We start from the raw sequence: 20,062 nt of genomic DNA, 5'->3' as shown, positions 1-20,062 counted from the left end.
TGTCAATGTTCCATTCCAAAGATATTCTGGACTAGGTCTTAAATACCAGAAATGGTATAGCTGTTTCTCAACTTCAGACAGCAGTTGGTTGCTCACACCACTGAACATTCTTCTAGACCAGCACATAGCTGACTACCTTGCAAGGACAGGAGTTCTAGCCTGATATTTCCAGCACACTTTATACATGCATGGGTGTTTATTTTTAATGGAAGAAAATCCAATCATGTGAACCCTAACCAGGAGTCTGGAGTGGCCACAAACCCAAACCATGTTTCCTTCACCATAAACTACAGGTTGCCATCTTTCCCCCTCATGTACCAATGTACATATCTTACAAATAAGGACACTTTATGCATCCAGGCATGGTTCCACAAAAGCTTAGTGTATCACAGTATTTTGAGTTTCTATTTTTTTTTTAAAAAAATCATCAATCAACTTTGCAATTTTTAAAAAAAGTCCTTTAAAATTTCACCAGGATTTAGTACATATTTTCTCCAATATATACATTTTTGCAGTTTTCACAATACTATGCATTTCTGTATGTTATTTTCACTAACATATGCATTTACACACATACTTTCCCCTAATATACACATGTTTTGGTTGGGGAATTGCATCATAAAATTTGGAATGTAAATTTCAAAAAGATAACTTCATTTTGGCTCAGAAATGGAGGATTTCTCCTGGCCCTAGGTATCGTCTATGACTGGTTGGAGTTGCTGACAGCTGTGAAGCCAAGGCACAAAATACAGCAAGATGCCCAGTATCCTGGAGATGCCAACCAATACTGGCAAAACACCTTGTCAAAACAAAAGCAAAAGTGCAAGACAGCTCATTATAGAAATTCCAGCTTTCTTTTCATTTCTTATGATGTCTTGTTTAATTATCTCTGAAGTTCAGTTCTGGGATTTTAAAATGCATTTTCAAAGTAGAAGTTAATGAAGGTTAAATTCTAAGTAAGTGGGCCTTTATACCGATTCATTTTGAAATTAAGATGGATAATTAAGAAAGCAGGTAGCTTGTGGTGCTGCGAAAAGTGAATTCTTCCTTCCCTTTATCATAACAGCATTTGCTGAGAAATATCTGTACAATATGTTTCCATTAATCTGTAGATACTACCCATACCGCTTTTAGCCTCTTTCATCACCTGCCTCCACCTCAGCCTCTCTTTTGAAGTTCTTGCTTTTTCAGCAAAAGGGCCATGAAATTACTTTCAGTTGCCACAGTGGAAAGTCAACATGGAAGCTGAATTTTGGTTGAAGCAAAGGCATTTCTTCTGCCTTGAATGGGACAATCAGCACTCAGCATGCAAGTTTGTCTGCCCATGGCAGCATTTGCCTTGATGAAAATAGTTTGTTGCATGCTGCTAACCAAATGTTGGGTTCAGATTGCCATGCATCTCTCCCCAGGGGAAAGATTATTCCTTCATGTGTATTTCCTGTGTTCAGTGTGCTGCCATTGCCCAATATTTTATGTCGGTATTGACTACAAGAAAAATTAAAACACATATTTGTGAACATGAGCGTCACATAAGAACAAATAAATCACAGGCTGTATTAGTAAAATTCCTTTCTTGCATGTAAGCATGACAAGGAATCCCCACAATTTTGCTGTATAGAATGAGTACAAACCTCAGGGGAAGAATTGTATAAACAGCTAAAAATTAGAGAAGTATTTTGGAAACATAAGTCAGGTACTTTGTTACCAAATAGTTGCAATGAAAATATGGACTGGAAAAGGACAACACATACTGTTTCATGTATTGATTTACTTAATACATATTCTAGCTATTGCTTGTGAGTTTTTGGTTGTGTAAAAAATATTAGGATGGCATGCATTGTATGTATATGTTTGTTGTGTACTGGAGTTTTAGCTTAAATCCACACACAACATATCTGTGGCACAAAGATTAATGTTTTTATGTCTAGCTCCTTCTCCTGTTAAGGTACAAATCAGGGTCAAACTGTGAGCATTCCCCCCTGCTAGCAATTAATTCCAGTTATCTGTAGCTGAACAAAAGAGGGTTTCTTTCAATGCCAGTTTTACATTTTTTCCCCTTATTCTGCAGTAAATTTAAGACACTGACATCACTAAAGACCAGGACCCACTTCTGTCAACAGTGAAAGAACATGTTTTCCACAGTCCTGGGCGGAGAACTCAGAAATATGAAAATACCAAAGGCTTTCCTCCTCTAGTACTATCTATAAACCAAATGACTATTATATGTAAGGCAGAGTCATTGTGGACCCACTTGCAGTGACCTCTCCCCCAGGAAGCAAGGCCTAACCCATGAAGGTGAACAAACTGGACACGACTTGCCACTCCAGGGGGACAGGCTCGCATTGGACTTTATTGAGTGGGAATGGACCTCCTGATTATCAAGAGTGATGTGTGTAAGTTCCTCATCAATGGCCCCTGGGCAGGTTATTTGGAGTCAACATCCACCATACCCCTGGCAGTACACCTGAGACCCCCACCATCTCCACCATAGCCTACTACCCAAGGACCCTAGCCGGTTCCACATCTGGCTGAGTTGGCTTAACAACCAACATCATATCTATTTTACACATAATGAACTGAATATAACATGGGGACGTGCAGAGTGTGTATATGTGCTTAGCTTTTTTATTAGTTGCTATATGGGGAGAGGGGAGTGGCCTAATGCCAGGGCTGGATGGGGAGGGCCAGTTGGCTGCTCGATGCTCCCTCACTTACCCACCTACTGTGGCTTTGCCGGCCAGGTGAAGAGGCCTCCTGTGCCCAGCTTTGGGAAGAAGGCAGCAGGGCTCCAAGATCCTGTCAGCAGTGCTCCTCCTTCCCTAAGCTGGGCAAATACTTCCCGAGCTTGGGGGGAAAGGTGTGATGCTCTAACAGGGTCCAAGAGCGCCCCCCTTCCTCGCAAAAAGGTGGTGGTACCGTTGGGTACTTCTAGGAAAAAACGCACTGACTTTACCACTTAAAGGATGTGATTTAAAGCCCACAATTTTCATAATGTGGTACTGTTTGGGTGATGATACTAATTAAGAATTAAAAATATGAGTTATGTATGTGCTTTGATATGTAAACAAACAAACCTTTATTAACTGGTCCACCAAATGGTCTACAAAAAAAGAGGTTTGAGAGCTACCAGCCTAGAGTTTGTTTTTTTACTTAGGTGGAGAGCAAAATCCAACAGGACTAATATAGCTACAGGCTACTCAGGATTCTTTTAAGAACGACATTCTGTTAAATGTAATGAAGTCTTCCCCATCAAAGTATCAATTTAAAAGCTCTTCAGAGAGAGGGAGAGTAATAAAAAGCATACACAAAAAAGCAACGCATAATGATATTTGCAGGCAAGGATATGAAGAAGAGTTGAGAAAAAAGGTTCTACAATAAATGTAGCAAATGAATGCAAATGCCACTGCTTTGACAAATATATGAATGTTACATCTAAGCAAAATACATAAATTTAATTAAGAACTTGAAACTTCTAATGTTTTCAATCCTCTAAAGAAACTCTTCTATGTCCAAACTGAGGAAATTAGGCAAGCTGTTTTCTATTATACAGAGATGTTCACCATTAGGATATACGAAAGGAAACATACCCATGACCTTTGATTCCTCGCAAAGATGGAAGCCAGTTGCATCATTTTCCTGTCACTCCTAAACTGTATGCATTATAGTTTGATGAAAACTGAAGCTTGTAACTTAAGGCATTGGAAGCTAGAGATAACTCCTTTCTCTATGCTGGGATGCATGTATGTAGACCACCACACCCACTCTGGCAACACTAATAAGTCACTACAGCCCTGTGGAAAGCAGGATTCAAATGTTATGCTTTTTGTTGTTTTTTTACATATTTAAAATATTTATATCCAGCTTTTCTATTATGAACTATCAAAAGTGCATTAATAAATCCATAGACATCTGCAACTGGAACAATCCCAAAGTAGTTAAGAACAAATAGATCACAAAAAGTAGCAGCTAAATTACAGATCGCTCCAGTCATAAGTGAAAACAAAATGAAAAATTATTAATATCAAGCCTGAATGTTGGTTCCTTGCAAACCAACTGGGGAGGAAATTCCAGAAATGTGGAACCATCACTGAAAAAGTATTATCTGTGGTCTTCAACCACCACGGAGAATAGCATCTAAAGGAGTGCTTCCAAACGCACATTTTAGAGGCGAAGGCAAGTTCATATGGGAGGTGGTGGTGGTGATTTGCTTAGTATATCACTGCACAGAATCTGTGTACCCGTGTGCATGGTGTGATGTTTCAACTAGCCTTCACTTTTATTTCTGAGATACCTCAACATTGTGCACTAAATAGCTCTGCATGAGAGGAAGAACTTCCCTCATTAAAAATGCTTCATTAAAAATGTTGGCATTGGCTTTTTGGCATAAACAGTGTAGCATTGTTACAGAAACTGTTTTCAGCTGTTTTATCTGCTATATAATTAATTGCTTACTCCCAGAACAACAGAACAACAGAAGAACAACAGAAAGGCTTACACAACAAGTGCAGGTCCCAAGTCCATTGTACACAGTCTCTTTACTCAGAAAGGAAGTGGCTGTATGTCCCATGGTTATCCACTGGGCTCTGTCCAGGTTTAATAATAATAATAATAATAATAATAATAATAATAATAATAATAATATATTATTTGTACCCTGCCCATCCGGCTGGGTTTCCCCAGCCACTCTGAGCCGCTTCCACAAAGACCAAAATACACTAAGATGTCACACATTAAAAACTTCCCTGAACAAGCAGGTTTAGTTTGTTCACCTCGACAATCCACCCATCAGCTGCCCTTTCTAGCTATGTAAACCAAGAACACACTTCCACTATCACTGGCATTCTGGGAGACACATAAGTTAAGCAAGATGCAGGCTGCGAACAACAGAGTAACATCATTTGAGAAATATATCTACCTTCCTTAATAGCTACAAACACATTGAAAGTTTGTGATAAATGACTAGTGTGGCAGCTTTGAGGGTCAGCAAATTGGAAATCCAAGGAAATGGGAAATGAAAGAGCTGCCTTTGAAATACTGTCCAGTACTAGAAAAGACAATTTAGGGTGAGTGCAAGGTATCCTTAGCTGAACTGATAAGCTCCCTTCCTCCTGTACAGTGCTCAATTATTTTTTGATGGTTAGGAAATTTTTTCCTGAAAATATAATGAATGATTTTATTCTGTCTCTGGAGACTTTCTTCTCCAGGGCTCTGCTTAATGTGGGGGGTGGGGGGAGAAATGTAAAAACTGGAGAGAAGATTAAAGGAAAGTCATATGAAGAGAACAAGGTATTTCTGGTGAACTGTAGTCCTTGAAAGAAGCTAGTCAATTACATCAGAGAGCAACAGGAGGACATATTTTAGAGCTGATTGCCCCATGTCATCAAATGACATCAGTAATAGATGTATAAAATCGCAACAAAAAAATTATAAGGATATCAATATACATCTCAGCCTCACGTTTTTACTTTGTCTGATTTGATGGTGAAAACTGTATTGGTGAGAATTTACAAAGTGAAAACAAGAAATGCTTGTCTGTTGCACACTGTTTTTTCTCTTAAAAAGGTAAAGGTAAAGGTACCCCTGCCCGTACGGGCCAGTCGTGTCCGACTCTAGGGTTGCACACACATCTCGCTTAAGAGGCCGGGAGCCAGCGCTGTCCGAAGACACATCCGGGTCACGTGGCCAGCGTGACGAAGCTACAGCTGGCGAGCCAGCACCAGCGCAGCACACGGAAACACCGTTTACCTTCCCGCTATAAAGCGGTACTTGCACTTAGGGGTGCTTTCGAACTGCTAGGTAGGCAGGAGCTGGGACCGAACGACGGGAGCTCACCCCACCGCAGGGATTTGAACTGCCGACCTTACGATCGGCAAGTCCTAGGCACTGAGGTTTTACCCACAGCGCCACCCACATCCCATGTTTTTTCTCTTAATTACCCCAATATTTTTGTGCAGGTAAACCCTGCTTTGTCGTGAATGTTTAAACCTTGGCATTGCCTTCAAAGAAGGAAATATGGAGGAAAACAGGATTTTAGCAGAATTACCCAAAGTCAGAGACAGGCAGCAGGAAAGAATATTGGTCTGAAATCTGTTTCATTATAGGATGCTATCATAAAATGTATTTTGAAGGCCAAGCTACTTTCTGCCATTTACGTAGGAGGCAAAGCTAATACAAAGGAACCTAAAATCATAGCAGTCAAGAAAATTATGGCTCTGACTCACATAGAGCTTTTTAAAGGTCACTTTAAAAACAGTGGGGCACCAGATTGACACCAAGTGGTCTTGTTTTGTCACACACCCCTCACAGCAACGCTTGTCTATTCCCCTAGTTTGTTTTGTGATGCTGCTTTACGTTGCTACATTTAATGCTTTGCTTCAGGCTGAGTCTTGCACTGAGTGGGTTAAGGTACCCTGCAATAAAACTTAGCAAGGGCTTTCTTAGCTCTGATCACATTAAATCAGCCAGCAGGAGAGAGAAAAGAAAGCACATCTTCATATAAACACAAGATTTAAAGAATTCCGTGTCATAGTAAATGGATATGGTTACTAGGTACTTTCTATTGCTTCTCTGGGTTGGCATGTTTGCTATCAGTCAACCCCTGAGTCCAATCCCTGTAGCATCTTTTTCCTCTGTGGAGACCCTGGACTTAGCATCACCTGCCAGGGGCCATAAGAGACTGACACTCTTGCCCTCAACACACACAAACCCAGCATATTCCTGATAATATTCTAACGTAGTGCAGATTTGAAAGTTGTTTTGTGTGCCAATTGCATGTGGAATAAAGTAACTAGCATTGAAACATTGAAAAGGTGGCTTTTAAGAGAGATACAATGGGTAGGTCTTAACAAATGTAAGACATGTTGGCTTGATTAAATCTCCAGGTTCAGAGGCAATAAGCCTCTCAGCACTGGAGAAATTTGCCAACATTCGCAAATAATCAGGCACTATTGGACTGTGAGGAACCTGTGGCCCTCCATGTATTGTTGGACTACAACTCCCATCAGTCCCACTCATCAAGGACTAATGGTCAAGTACAATGAGAGCTGTAATCCAGTAACACCTGAAGTTTTCTAGGTTCCCCATACCTGGCGTAATTGAACCTTCAGACAAGGTGTTCCATGCATTATTAATCCATTTTCACACTACAGAATAGGTCCAGCTACATATGGAATTCCATTGTCCTTCCAGTCTGTAGGAAAAATTCACTGGCATTATGTGCTCTACTCACAAGGAAGGAGCAGCAAAGATCTCCCTGTCTCATCGGATTGTAGGAATCTTGCTTTTGATGATTTTGCACAGCTAGAAGAAGTTACTCTTGACAACTGGCAGTTTCTCTTTTGTGGGTTTAGGGGTGAGTGGATGCTTGCAATTCTCCAGACTGGAATTGAATCTAAGCAGAAGAATTCAGGAGCTTGCATTCCTCCCTTTGAATCAAGTTTTAATGACATCTGAGACTGAAGCTAAAGACGTTTGCCAGCACCTGTAGAGTCATTTGCCGTGCAAGTATACATATACTAGATAGCATTATAATTCTTATATTTAACTATTTCAGCTTGGTTTCTTGTTGTTGTTCCTAGAGAAAGAAATCCTGCAAAATTTAGTAAAGTCTGTATCAAAAGCTTTCTTGTTGTTCAGATAAAAGAAATGGTGTGTTTAAATTGATGCATCTTGACTTGAGTGCGATGAAAACTCATGTTTCATTACACTCATTGCTTCACAAACCTGCTGCTTAGAGCTGGAAGGAACTGAAACCTAAACCTATCATTAGTAATTGTAAAATACAGGAATCAATCTAAACTAAGATGAATACTTAAATTCTGTACTGTATGGAATGCATTCAATCATGCCCTTCAGCATAGTGCTGCTTATGATTTAAATGTCCAAATATTTATATATAATAAATTTAAAATGGCTGCACAGATTTCCCAGTTTGCACAGATGTATCATTCTTCTCACTGCAAATCCTCTTCTGTAGCTGTGGATGAAATTTGTTTTGAAAACAGCAGATATCAAAGAATAAATTACTGCTTACTGGAATAAATCTATATTTCACGGTCGGAGGCATTAATGCTTCCGAATACCAGTTGCTGGAAACTGCAGCAGGGGAGAGTGCTCCTGTGCTTGGATCCCGCTTGCAGGTGCCCCCACAGGTATCTGATTGGCCACTGTGAGAACAAGACATTGGCCTGGACAGGTCATTGGCCCGATCCAACAAACTCATCTTATATAGCTGATTGGTGGCCGAGTTTTTTCGTCAGACACAAAAAGGCATAGGCAGTCACTGACTACATTTGACCCCTGGATAAAAAGACTTGGTTTTGCTTCTTTGGAAAGTCTTTCATGAGCCCTGAGAGCATGAAAGTGTCTCCAAACAATACCCTGTTGTTTTTTTGACACAGAGATCAGCATAGCTGGAGAGACCTTTACATTTTTGCCAATTCCTTAATGATGTCTCTCCCCCACTTGTGACTCATCAGCATGACTTCCAGGTGGCCACAAGCACTGGAAGTCATAACACATGCAATTTTAAACTTCAACACACAGTTTGGACACATTATGATGAGCCCTCGAGGAAAGGGGGGATCCATGCTTTTGCTCCAAGACTTGCTTCTTGTCTTATTCCACTGACACCTTTTTAAAAATAAAAATATAAATGTATTCTGCAATTTAACTCCCCGCCCCCACTTGCCCCAGCTCTAACCCCGCCCCCACAGTTTTAGGTAAGCAGAGTGGACCACAGATCACCATTAGACCAGTCTCTATTATCAAACCCCAAGTAAAATTTACAACCACATAGGGACCTAACAAACACCTTCTTCATCAGTTCAGGAAGCTGAGAAAACCAAAACATAATTGCTCTCTGATGAAGCAGTGTGCACAGCAGGCATTCCTGAGAGGCTATGTTCGATCGTTAAAGAATCTCCAGCTGGGAGGAGGATGGATGGAAGCCTGCATGATGAAGCAAGCTTTTCCGCTGTTCAGTGGAGTTTAATCTTAGTGCCTCAGCATTTCCCAATTTTATATAAACAGGCCGAAGAAACACAATCTCCTCTGTTCCTTTGAAAGTTTTATGCCTCAGTCATCATAGCAACTAATGCTAAGTAAAATATTTAAGGTCATGAGCTCAAATACAATGATACCTCGGGTTACATATGCTTCAGGTTACAGACTCCGCTGACCCAGAAATAGTACCTCAGGTTAAAAACTTTGCTTCAGGATGAGAACAGAAATCGTGCTCCAGCGGCACGGCAGCAGCAGGAGGCCCCATTAGCTAAAGTGGTGCTTCAGGTTAAGAACAGTTTCAGGTTAAGAACAGACCTCCAGAATGAATTAAGTTCTTAACCCGAGGTACCACTGTATTTGCCGGAAGGTTGACAATCTGTAGGTAACCCTACAAACCAGGAAAAATCCTTTTGTTATCTCAGCAACAATAAGAAATCCCCATGCCCATGATCACTGAGATCAGGTGTCCCAATGAATCCCCCCCATAGAAGCTGCCCCAGCCATTCCGTTGGCTAGGGCCCACTCCCAGGGCAGCCCTGTCCCTCTCCCCTTAAAAACAAATTAACTTATACAAATTAACTAATTTAGAAAAGACTAGACTTAGAGCACTGAGTCATGGAACTGAGTCATTTTTCTTTGATTTTTACTTGAACTGGTTTTCTGTTTGGATGTTTCTGGATCCCATATCCTGGACATAAGACTGATGCCTACTAACATATATTTTATACATGGTAAAAACTGTTTGGTTCTTCTGAGCATCTGATTGATCTGTTCTTTACTGTTTCTTCTGGGAAACTGTACTGGACTTTTAGGTGATGTGTTGCTTCTTATGGTCACTGAGTCATGTTTAACAATGGATGTAGAAAAGGTGGGCTATACATGTGACGGTAGCCAATGGGTCTCAAACTCTCAATGAGTTATGGACTTTCCTTGCATGCAAAGACAGGCTCTGGTGGATTAAGTGGATGAGAGCAATAATGGGTCCAACAGCTGAAGGTGGTTTCTGCGTGGCTGTAGAGGGAAGTGAGGGGCAGGTGGGGCTCATCAACCTGGGAAGGTAGCCCATCTGGAAAAAGGAAAACTCTGACCCTAAACCTCCACTGCCTTGCAGAATATATTTGAGAGAATCAAAGGCTAAGGAGTAAACCCTACAGAAATCCAGAGTGGATTTTGTAAGACGGTTGGATGGCATCTTGTATGTCTCCTTCTAGCAACTCCTGCTGCCAAACGTATTGTTCTGCTTTCCTTTGGACCACATCAGCAAGACCAAGAGGGGGATCTTGTCATCTGGGCAGTACAGGACCTGAATTTACATTGCCCAGGCTTGTGTCCTGGAGAGGCTCCTTCGCTGTTGCTAACACAGCAAAAACAATGTGGGAGGCAGCAGCTATTACCAGTCCCTGCAGCCACAGCACGTGCTGTGATTCTCCAGCAGTTTGACTTCACCCCTGATGGTGCACTCCATTGTCTCTCGAGATAGACAGATACCAGTAACAAATAAACAATAACTAGTAAAACTTTCAGTATTGTTCAATACCTGTTCAACTTGATGTGAGCTTTAAACAAAAGGCCTGTTAATAATAGACCACGTCTTACTCATTGTCTCCACAAAAACATTGTTATGCATCCTATAGTAACACTTCAGCCAGAAAAAATACTGACTTGGTGCTTACAAAGTAAATGATTTAAATTGATATCTGTAAAATAATTCCTTAGGATCAAAACATTTTGATTGATTCCTTTGGAATCCCAGTGTGACATACATATTAGCCCGTGCTGAGACTAGACAGTGGCACTGCACCATGTCTCTGATAGGTGCCAAAGGAATTTGCAAGGAATTTAATCTTGGCAGGACAATCAACTTTAGTATTAACAAAATGCACATTTGTCAAGTACATCCAGGTGAACCATGCTACTAGATGAGATATCTCTGGTATCTGTGGAGACATTCCTTTCCCTTGACACCTTCTCTTTTCACAATACTCCTCTGCACTCATATGTTCCCCCTTTCCTCTTGTGCTCCACCATGAAGCTCCATTTATAGATCCCCTTCGCAGGATACCTCTTTCATACCTGTTGCCATACTGAGAGCAGCAAGGAAGATTTGAGTGAGGGGAGGCCCATGGCTAACCCACTGAACTGTGCACATGCCAGCTCTTCTAAATCAAGCCATAGCCCTGGCTACTTCAGTACAAAAAAATCCATCCCCGTTTTCCCATATAGTGGATGAAAACAGAATTATCCTTGCTTTTTTCTCAACCCAGTTTTGAACAACCACTCACCTTAGCACATGTGTAGATCCATTTATAGTAGTAGTGGAACAAGGGACTGTTTGCCCTAAGATGGAAGGCCTTCGGTATCGTTCATCACCACAACACAGGATGATGAGGAAGGCACGTCTGAAAGACTTGTTCAAGAATGCATAAAGGAAGGGATTCAATCCTGAATTGATGTATCCCAGCCACAAAAAAGCAGTCCATATCTTTGCAGGAACTGCGTAATCTATGAAAGGGTCTATTACATTTGTGATGAAGAATGGTGCCCAGCATAAGCAGAAACACCCCATGATTATACAGAGGGTCTTGGCTGCTTTAGTTTCAGTCTTCATACGGTGAGTGCTGTGCTGGTCAGGGTGGTGTGGCCTCCCATCTGTTGGGGCCCCTGCACGCTGAAGACTCTGTATCTGATGAGCATGCTCCCTGGCTGTAATGTATATCCGGTAGTAGGCTAGCACCATTAGCAGAAACGGAATGTAGAAGGCAACCACAGAGCAGGTGATAGCATAGGGCTTGTTGACCATAAATATGCAGTAAGTTGAGTTGGACATACTGTTGAATTGCTTTTTCTCTACCTGAGGGAGATGAACAAAAAAAGCAAAGAAAGACAAGGACATATTATAGCTTCTCTGATCATTAATTGTCTTCTCTTTGCTTCATTTGCCCATGTGTGGAATGAAAAACAACACAGCTGAGAATCTGGAACTTTCCCCACCAACCCTTGTACCATTTCCCAGTTATTCCGTGTCTTTTGCGTAACCGGCAGAACCCACATTTCGGAACTCCCTGCCTATTGACACCAGGCAGGCACCCTAACTGTACTCATTTCAGTACCTGCTAAAAACATTTTTGTTTAGGCAAGCCTATCCAGACATGTAAAATGTAGGTGTGTGTTTTAATAATTGATTTTAAATATTTTTGAATGTTTAAAGTACTTGTTTTTAATTTTTTTTACTGGTCATTTTATTTCTTTATTCTGTTTGTAAACCACTTCTATAAATCAAATGGTAAATAAATATTGGGAAATAAAATTAATAAATATAGTTATGAATTGACCTATTGAATATTTTTCTCTCCATTTCTATTATCTTCCTTGAATGTTTTATGTTTATCATGCAGTGAAGAAAATGTTTATTCTCTGACATTTAAATATCAGGATGAGTTGCAATTCAAAATGTAATGGAACCTTTTTTGGGATGGACGATTACACAATGCCCAAATCTTCTTGTTATTGCTGAATCAATGCCCATACTGCAGATACTATATTGCACATGTGTGTATAGAAGCATAGTAGAGGAACGAAGGAATGTTAATTACTCATAGGCTGCTAAAGAAAATAATTCCATCAGTGGAATCTTACAGAAATGTGGCACCAAGCCTATTGCAATGGTTGTGACTGCTTGACTGCATAGAACATTCCTCTGCCTGCCCATCATTACCTGCTAGTACTGATTGTGAAAGGCAGGGTGATGAAAAACCCCATCTCTTTCTTGACAGTTGTAGTAGTTCATGGTTGTAAATTAAATGGAGCATGAACTGAAAGCAGTTTTCAGAAAGTATCAGGTCTGAGTCTCATGGAAAGAGTTGCCAACTGTCCCTCATGCTAGGCTGACAGCAAGCTTACTAGATGGTAAGGAGGATCAATTTAAAGAACTGTTATTGTGAAAGGTGGCATGTTGTCAATGCACAGAAGTGAAAACAACATTCACTGGAAGGAAGTCAATGGAAGGGAGGGGGAAATAGATAGAAGTAGAAAAGGTTCTTTCACAACATGTTAGCCAATGAGTTCTGAAGGTATCATGGATGTCACTGTGATCTGTCAGTCACTCAGTATCCCTGTCAGACCACAGCAGATATTCAGAGTGAGCGTGTAATCATTAATGTCTCCTTCAAGGACTTTCATGGAATTGTAGAGTTGGGAGGGACCCCAGGGATCATCTAGTCAGGGTCCCTTCCACTGTTTGGCCTAAATCATAGCATGCAAATTGCTGCTCTCACTACACATTTAAATATTTGCTTTACCTTCTTCCTAATGGTTCAGAATGTCCAACTTTATGTCCCACAGCCCAATAAAAAGCTTCTAAATCCAGACATTATGTACTTTGGCAACATGACCAATTCTCCCAGTTGCCTTTGTGGACCTGACCCACTGGGCTGAGATAATCCAAGGTTATGAGAGGATTCCAGATTATGCTTCCAGATAAGGGAGATATATCTGTTAGGGTAGACTTAAATCTATCTTTTGAAAATCAGGGTAATACTAAACAAAATGTGGGTGTAAATAAAGATCTGGGTGGCTGCTTTTCTTACTAAAATGCCACTTTGAAAAGCAGAAATTTGGAAGATAAAGGGGAGGAGAAAGTGCTGACTAGCCTTTCTACTGCTTTTCTGAAGTAACTGTCCTGCAGATATGCTTCTTCCTCATGAATTCGAGACAGGTGTTTACCTTTGCAAGCACACACCTGGAATTCCACATAGCACCATATGTATGTAGAAGTGATTCAGAGGGAGCCACTATAGCAGCTTTTCTCAACCTGTGGGTCCCCAGATATTGCTGAACTACAACTGCCATCACCCCTAGCTAGCAAGGCCAGAGCTCAGGGATGATGGGAGTTGTAGTCCAACAACATCTGGGGACTCACAGGTTGAGAACCGCTGCACTATAGAAAAGTGATGATCAGAAGAAGGGTTACGCATTCCCTCCCTATAGCACTTAGCTGCTTCCAATTGCTTGCTCTCAAAACTACTTCTAACTAACAAACAAAAGTGGTCCATCAGGGTTTTGCTATGCTAGATTCATGCAATATTTATTTCAGCCCTAAAAAGTTGTGAATGAACTACAGATCGTCAATCACTTTGTAATGACTCGGTGCAAGGGACTCTGGATGAACTGCAACTTTACAGGAACTTCCATTTCTAGGATTCCATGAGCAAGACTTCATTCTCTTTAAATTCACAGTAATGATATTTCATAGAATCACAGGATATTTTTGGAGGCTATCTAGAACCAACTCTGTCAACTTTAGCAACGAGTGGAACAAGTGAATCGAGTGAATGATAAAATATTCAGATTACAAATGGAAAAGAATAGTGATGAGTTCTAGAGTGTGCACAAAGGTCAGAGTCATTTCAGTAAAATAAAGTGGCAGGTGGGGTTCAGATTTCCAAGGGAAGGTGATAAATTCCTAGGCACAGCAGCCAACACTATGACAGAAGTGAAATTGCCTTTCTGACCCTAAGTTTGGTAATATAAATGGTCTGGAAGCAATTTTGAACTTCTCTTTCAATCTTCTTGGGTGAAACTGCACGCTATTTAAAGAGATGAGGGATTTTGGTCAATACAAGACCTGCTCATACAAAATTTAACTTCACACCAGACAACTAGGGTCTACTCACCAAGTCCATGATGCCAATGCTATTCCATCCTTGCATTATAGGGAGAAAAGAAATAAACATTGGGATTACCCAGCAGCCACCCAGCATTACAGCAATGCGCAGTGGTGTCATCTTATTCCTATAAACCAGCGGCTGGCAGCAGATAGCATAGTACCTGAAAGACGAAAGAAAAAAGAATTAATGGAAACAAGGAACCAAACATTCTTCAACCAGTCCCATCTTTTCAAATCTGTGAAATTTAAGCATTGGCTTCCAGCAATTTGCTGAGAAGCATAGGGGAGCAAGTCTAATGCTTCTCTCATCTGTGCAGAAATATGTGAAATTGTACAATCCTGGCTATTCGTATTATTATGAATACAGTATCATCAGTGTACACTGCACTGTGCAATAAAAGTGATGTAAAAGCTAAAGCTCACATATAGCCAACCTATGTAGAGAAGATTGCTTAGCATTAAAACTGTTAATATTTGGTAAACTGAAAAACAGCTGTCGTTATCTGAAGAACAGGAAAGCAAGATTCTGAGGAAGATTCTAATGACCCTTGCATCTGACACAGATTTCCCCTCCTGCTGATATTTATGCTAATGGGCTGAAAGGTCTGCACAGGTGGTCACGTACTAGTAGACTATATCCAACAATAAGCACAGCTTCTTAGCATTTATGGATCGATAGGAAAAGCAGATAAAGCTGAGTAGCCTTTTTAGCAGGGAGCCAGCAAAAACCTTAATGTATCAAACTAACTTTTAAGTGGGAAGAAAGTAACGCTTCTCTTTTTTACCTTTTTACCAATTTTTACAATAATTAATTTCTATGCTATTTCATTTAAAACACAAGGAATACTATGCCATCTTGAAATATCTTAAAATAGCTTTTTCTAATATCTATAAATTATAGATTATTTTAACTTGTTCAAACGCACATACATATTCTAACAGAATGTTGAACATTTTTATGGAACATTTATTTTTGCTTATTGCCAAAACTGTTTCTCAATCATTCTTCCAATCCTCATTGGTGAATCTCCCCTTTATAAGAATAGTTAATTTTTTCCAATAGTTAATTTTTCCCCACGTCTGAAGAGACCCCTACTGGAGAGTGCTGGATAAGGCTGGCTGCTGTGCTAGCAGGAAATGGGCATTTTGCAGAGAATATTTATGCAGAATATAGTGTGTTTTCTCTCTGCATCAAGAGAGGAAAGGAACATGATTAGATATAGAAAGAGAAATGAAAGGACTGCAAATTCCCCTGGCAATTAACGCATTGAATCAGAAGTAGCAAAATGATATGGGAATATTTCCAGATGATATTCAATTAACCACAATGAAGGAGACAGTTCAGCCAGGCAGTTCTGCTGCACAGGTTTATCAATTTCTATCATTTGCAGCTGACAGTATCACTTTTGGTTAAACAAACTATTAAGCAATAGTTAATTCTATGAAAGGGACATCTTGAGATTTGAACTTTCTTGCTGATTAAATTTCAATATTTGTATGTCTCCATTCATTCACAATTCTATCCTTATTCACAAACCTACAACATGCACACTCGCACACATCAAGAACAGACTTCCAGCCACAGAATCTGGTCTCCTCCTCACCCCTGCCTTGCAACACTCCCTGCCATGCACACTAGGAATGTCAGAAGATTTCATTGCATTTATGGTAATAAATGCCACCCCCCCCACACACAGAGGCCCCAATCTGTTCCACTGAACCAGTCCATAGAATGGACCACAGATCTGTGAACTAAACCTTTCTGACAGCTGGTTAGACCATGGTACTTATGAGATGATCTGAAGGCTTACTCTATTTTTCTTCTTCTAATTTTAACACTGCAAATCTGCTTGGGGCAGCATCTATGTGTGTCATTTGCTGCATAACTGTACATACTTTAAGACATCCACATTCAGAACCAGGATGGAAAGGACTGCAATAGGATTTCTCCATCCCTATCATACACTCTTTAAATCTACTCCAGAGGGTTAGGAGATAAGAGGAAAGTGTCAATGCACAAGCAGAAGTCAACTCTTGCAGCACTGAATATAGCCCCAGGCTGCACTAGGTTTACACAAGCTAATTGGAGCACCAAGGAGCTCCCTATATTTCTATCTGGAATGGTTTAATAAATTTCCTGCAAATACCTGGGAAAAGTTAAAAATTAATGTCCACATTAAAAAATCATGTTCAGACAAGTTATTGAACCATACTGCTGCTATTACTAATTGCTCTCTATTGATTTTTTAAAAGAAAGTTGATAAGCTGTTGTTTTAAGAATTACACCATTTTATGAATTTTATATATCCTTATTTGATTTTGTAAAACTGCCTTATGCCATATGGAAAGGGAGATATATAAATAATATAAATAAAGTGAAAGATTCCAAGAAATATATTTTACCCCAAAGGATCAAACATGCTTCTATATTATCACATGCTGCCCATTTACAAGAAGCAAGAAATTCCAATGGCAGCACATTCCAGATTTTAGCTTCCTCTGTAGGGGAGTGCACTGAATATTTATGGCACTTTAAAACGCTTGCTTTATTTACAAATATACAAGTAGAGGCAAGTAGGATGCACTCCTACCAGGCAGCAGGTTTACTACATCCCCATCAGATCACCAGAGATAGATGGTACCTTCAGGTCTGTCTCAGCCTTAAGCCTGCATGCATGAACACACATGTTGGTTTCTGCTTCCTCACTGAGCAGCGAATGCATGTCACAAGACATTGTTTTGCATTCCACAGTCCATGTTACTGTTGGGTTCCCACGGGAATGGGAGACTGGATGTGACTTACACTGGTTTCCTGTTTTTCAGTGTTCTCTCGGTTTCTTTGTTAGAGAGACAGTTGCTTCTCTGCTCTTACAGAGGCAGGATGCATGTTTGTATGCTCTCAGCATAGCTTGTAAATAAAGTCAGCATGTGGCACATTACCTGCTTATCCTTCTGCTGTGTGACGACGCTCTGCTTGGGCTCAAGATAAGACGAGCCTGTATCAGCTTCAGATGGGCCGAAGCTGGTCAAAATCTCACAGCATCCACACCCTCACCTGCCCTGCCTTTAGCCTGGGAGCTTCCACAAACCCCAACAGCTATCCTATTAAACACACAGCATGGCCAATGGTCAGGGATAATGGGAGCTGTAGTCTAAAAATATCTGGAGGACACCACAATGGCTATCCCTGCCATAAACCCACGTTTCCTGTCTCCCCATATACTAGCAAGAAAGGAGATTGGACAAATTCTTGGAGGAAAAGGCTATTGACAGTTACAAGTCATGCTGGATAGCTACACGCCATCTTCAGGATCAGAGAAAGCATCTCTCTGAATACCAGTTACTGGGGCACAACAATGGAAAAGAGTTCTACTGCCCTCAAACTCTGCTTGTTGGCTCCCTGGAGGCATCTGGGAAGCAGGTTGCTCAATTATGTTCTTAACAATGTCCCAAATAAAAGCAACTACTAATACTCCTAATTAACTAAAGACAGTGCCCCACACCCATTCTTCTAACAAGATCTATTTCAGATGAAACTGCTCAACAGAGCTAAATTAGTCTAACGAGGAATACAAATAAATATACTGCCAAGTGAAAACAAACAAAGTAAGAGTTCCGCGAAGACTTTGGAGAAGGTGGCGGCAATAGTAGCAAATAGAAAAGGGAAAGAACACACATTTCAAATACTTAAAAAAAGAAATAAAGATGCATAACGTGCCTTGCATGCCTCAGATTATGCCTCAGCCATCTGTTCTGTTGTTTATTCTTGTGTGGTTTTATTTTCCAGTTCACAAGCTCAGCAATCAACGCATTAGGTCTACTTTCTATAAATCCAAGATATTTTGCATTGTAGTCTTGAGCACTACAGAGGAAGGCTTCTAAAGCATCATACTGCATTTATTATCTGCATGAACAGGTTACATTTAGCCACTTTGGTCTCAATCCCACTTCTTTCCTCAAAAGCTCTTGCTTCCTTTTCTTCAACAGTTCTCCTTCATTACCTCTGAACAGGCATGTTTTAAGGGGAATTGAGTTTATTTGCGGCTGCGTAGAGAACTGAGCATTAACAGGACGCTTCGTCACATTTTATCTGTTTTAATTCCAGCCTCTGAAAAGCCTTCTTGGTTCTTTTTCATTTGCACAGAGCTTTAGCAGGATTGCCCAGAATCGAAGGAGGAGCAGCAAGCAGGGACTGATTAACACAGTTGCAAAGCCAATCCTTAAAAAAGAATGATTCTTGTGGTGTTGCAAAGGCTATACTGTACAGTGTTAAGAAATCTCTGTTTTGCAATTACATTCATTGGTAGTTTGAAAGTTGCCTACTACTAAGAAATACATGCACTGTCTTTCTAAGTTCACTATCTCAAACATTAGAGTCACTTCTGAATATTTTGGGCCTGATCATTCCCTATTCAAGACATAAGACTCATGTGCAAATAGCTCTTCAGATGTCTCATCAGACCCTCCTCTTTGTGTGGACACATTGCATCGGGGCAATCCAGGCAACAGGGAGTCTCTGTGTGCTTCCCATATTTCCATTTATGCACTCATAGAAGTCAGTGGGGGATTCTCTCAAAGACAGAGCAGTTTTCTCTCTGCTGTTTTCACAGCATCAGTAAGCACATGAGCAGTGGCATCAAGGCAGTCTGTAGACTTGGAGGTAGTCAAGTACCTCCCATTTTCCAAACTCTGCATCTTGAGTAATCCCCACTGTGTGTTGAAGGGAAGTCTGCTCTAAATGGGAATATGTAAAACACACACAGACTCCCTATTGCCTGGAATGCCCTGATGCAATGTTTCCATATATCTAACAACAATACCAATAACACACCAAAAGATAGAACCTAAGAATGTCAGAGTTTATTGTTGCAAAAATAGGGATAAATATGAAAGTAGAAAATGAAAAGTTTGATTATGTACAAATTTGACAGGCAATCTTAGGGTTAATTCAAGAGACAGTAGAGATAAAAGGATCCCAGCACCTAATGTGACAAGGGGAAGGCAAAAGATGCAAGTGGACATCTGTGGAACTGAGTTAAATGAATACGTAATAACATCTCCCTTCACAACTAGGTGAAACCTAGCTCGGATTGCAGTTCTAAGTACTCTAGATCATTATACCCCAGCTCTGCATCTGAGATATAAAAGGCAATAGCACCCTACAAAACTAATGAAGGTATTTCCTCACCTGATAAATTAGGGTCATACCCACACCATATACTTAAAGCACACATATGCCACCTTAACAGTCATGGAGAACTCTGGGAACAGCAATAGCTGAAGAGTGCTGGAAATTGTAGTTCTGTGAGGTCAGCACCCTCAACTTACTACAGTTTCCAGGATTCTTGGGAGGAAGTCATCACTATTAAAGTGGTATAAAAGTGCTTTAACTGC

At 40.4% G+C, this 20,062-nt stretch overlaps 1 protein-coding gene across 9 annotated transcripts in view; it reads right to left on the bottom strand.

Moving 5' to 3' along the window:
• The window catches only part of HTR4 (5-hydroxytryptamine receptor 4), a 164,548-nt gene that overhangs the window by 47,221 nt on the left and 97,265 nt on the right, over positions 1–20,062 (bottom strand). For all 9 annotated transcript variants that reach the window (XR_014508773.1, XR_014508774.1, XM_083430893.1 and 6 more), the window contains 2 exons: positions 14,676–14,829; positions 11,286–11,854 (listed from right to left, as the gene is read on the bottom strand). Coding sequence is in view for 7 of the 9 variants with exons in the window: in XM_083430893.1 (XP_083287019.1) it covers positions 11,286–11,854; positions 14,676–14,829 (723 nt within the window). In the remaining 2 variants the exon portion in view is untranslated. The remainder of the gene's footprint in view (positions 1–11,285; positions 11,855–14,675; positions 14,830–20,062) is intronic.

Source organism: Podarcis tiliguerta (genome assembly GCF_965153285.1).
Source record: "Podarcis tiliguerta genome assembly, chromosome: 2".
NCBI classification, from domain to species: domain Eukaryota; kingdom Metazoa; phylum Chordata; class Lepidosauria; order Squamata; family Lacertidae; genus Podarcis; species Podarcis tiliguerta.
The sequence above is the reverse complement of the archived record's forward strand: the minus strand, read 5'-3'. Positions and strand labels throughout refer to the sequence as shown.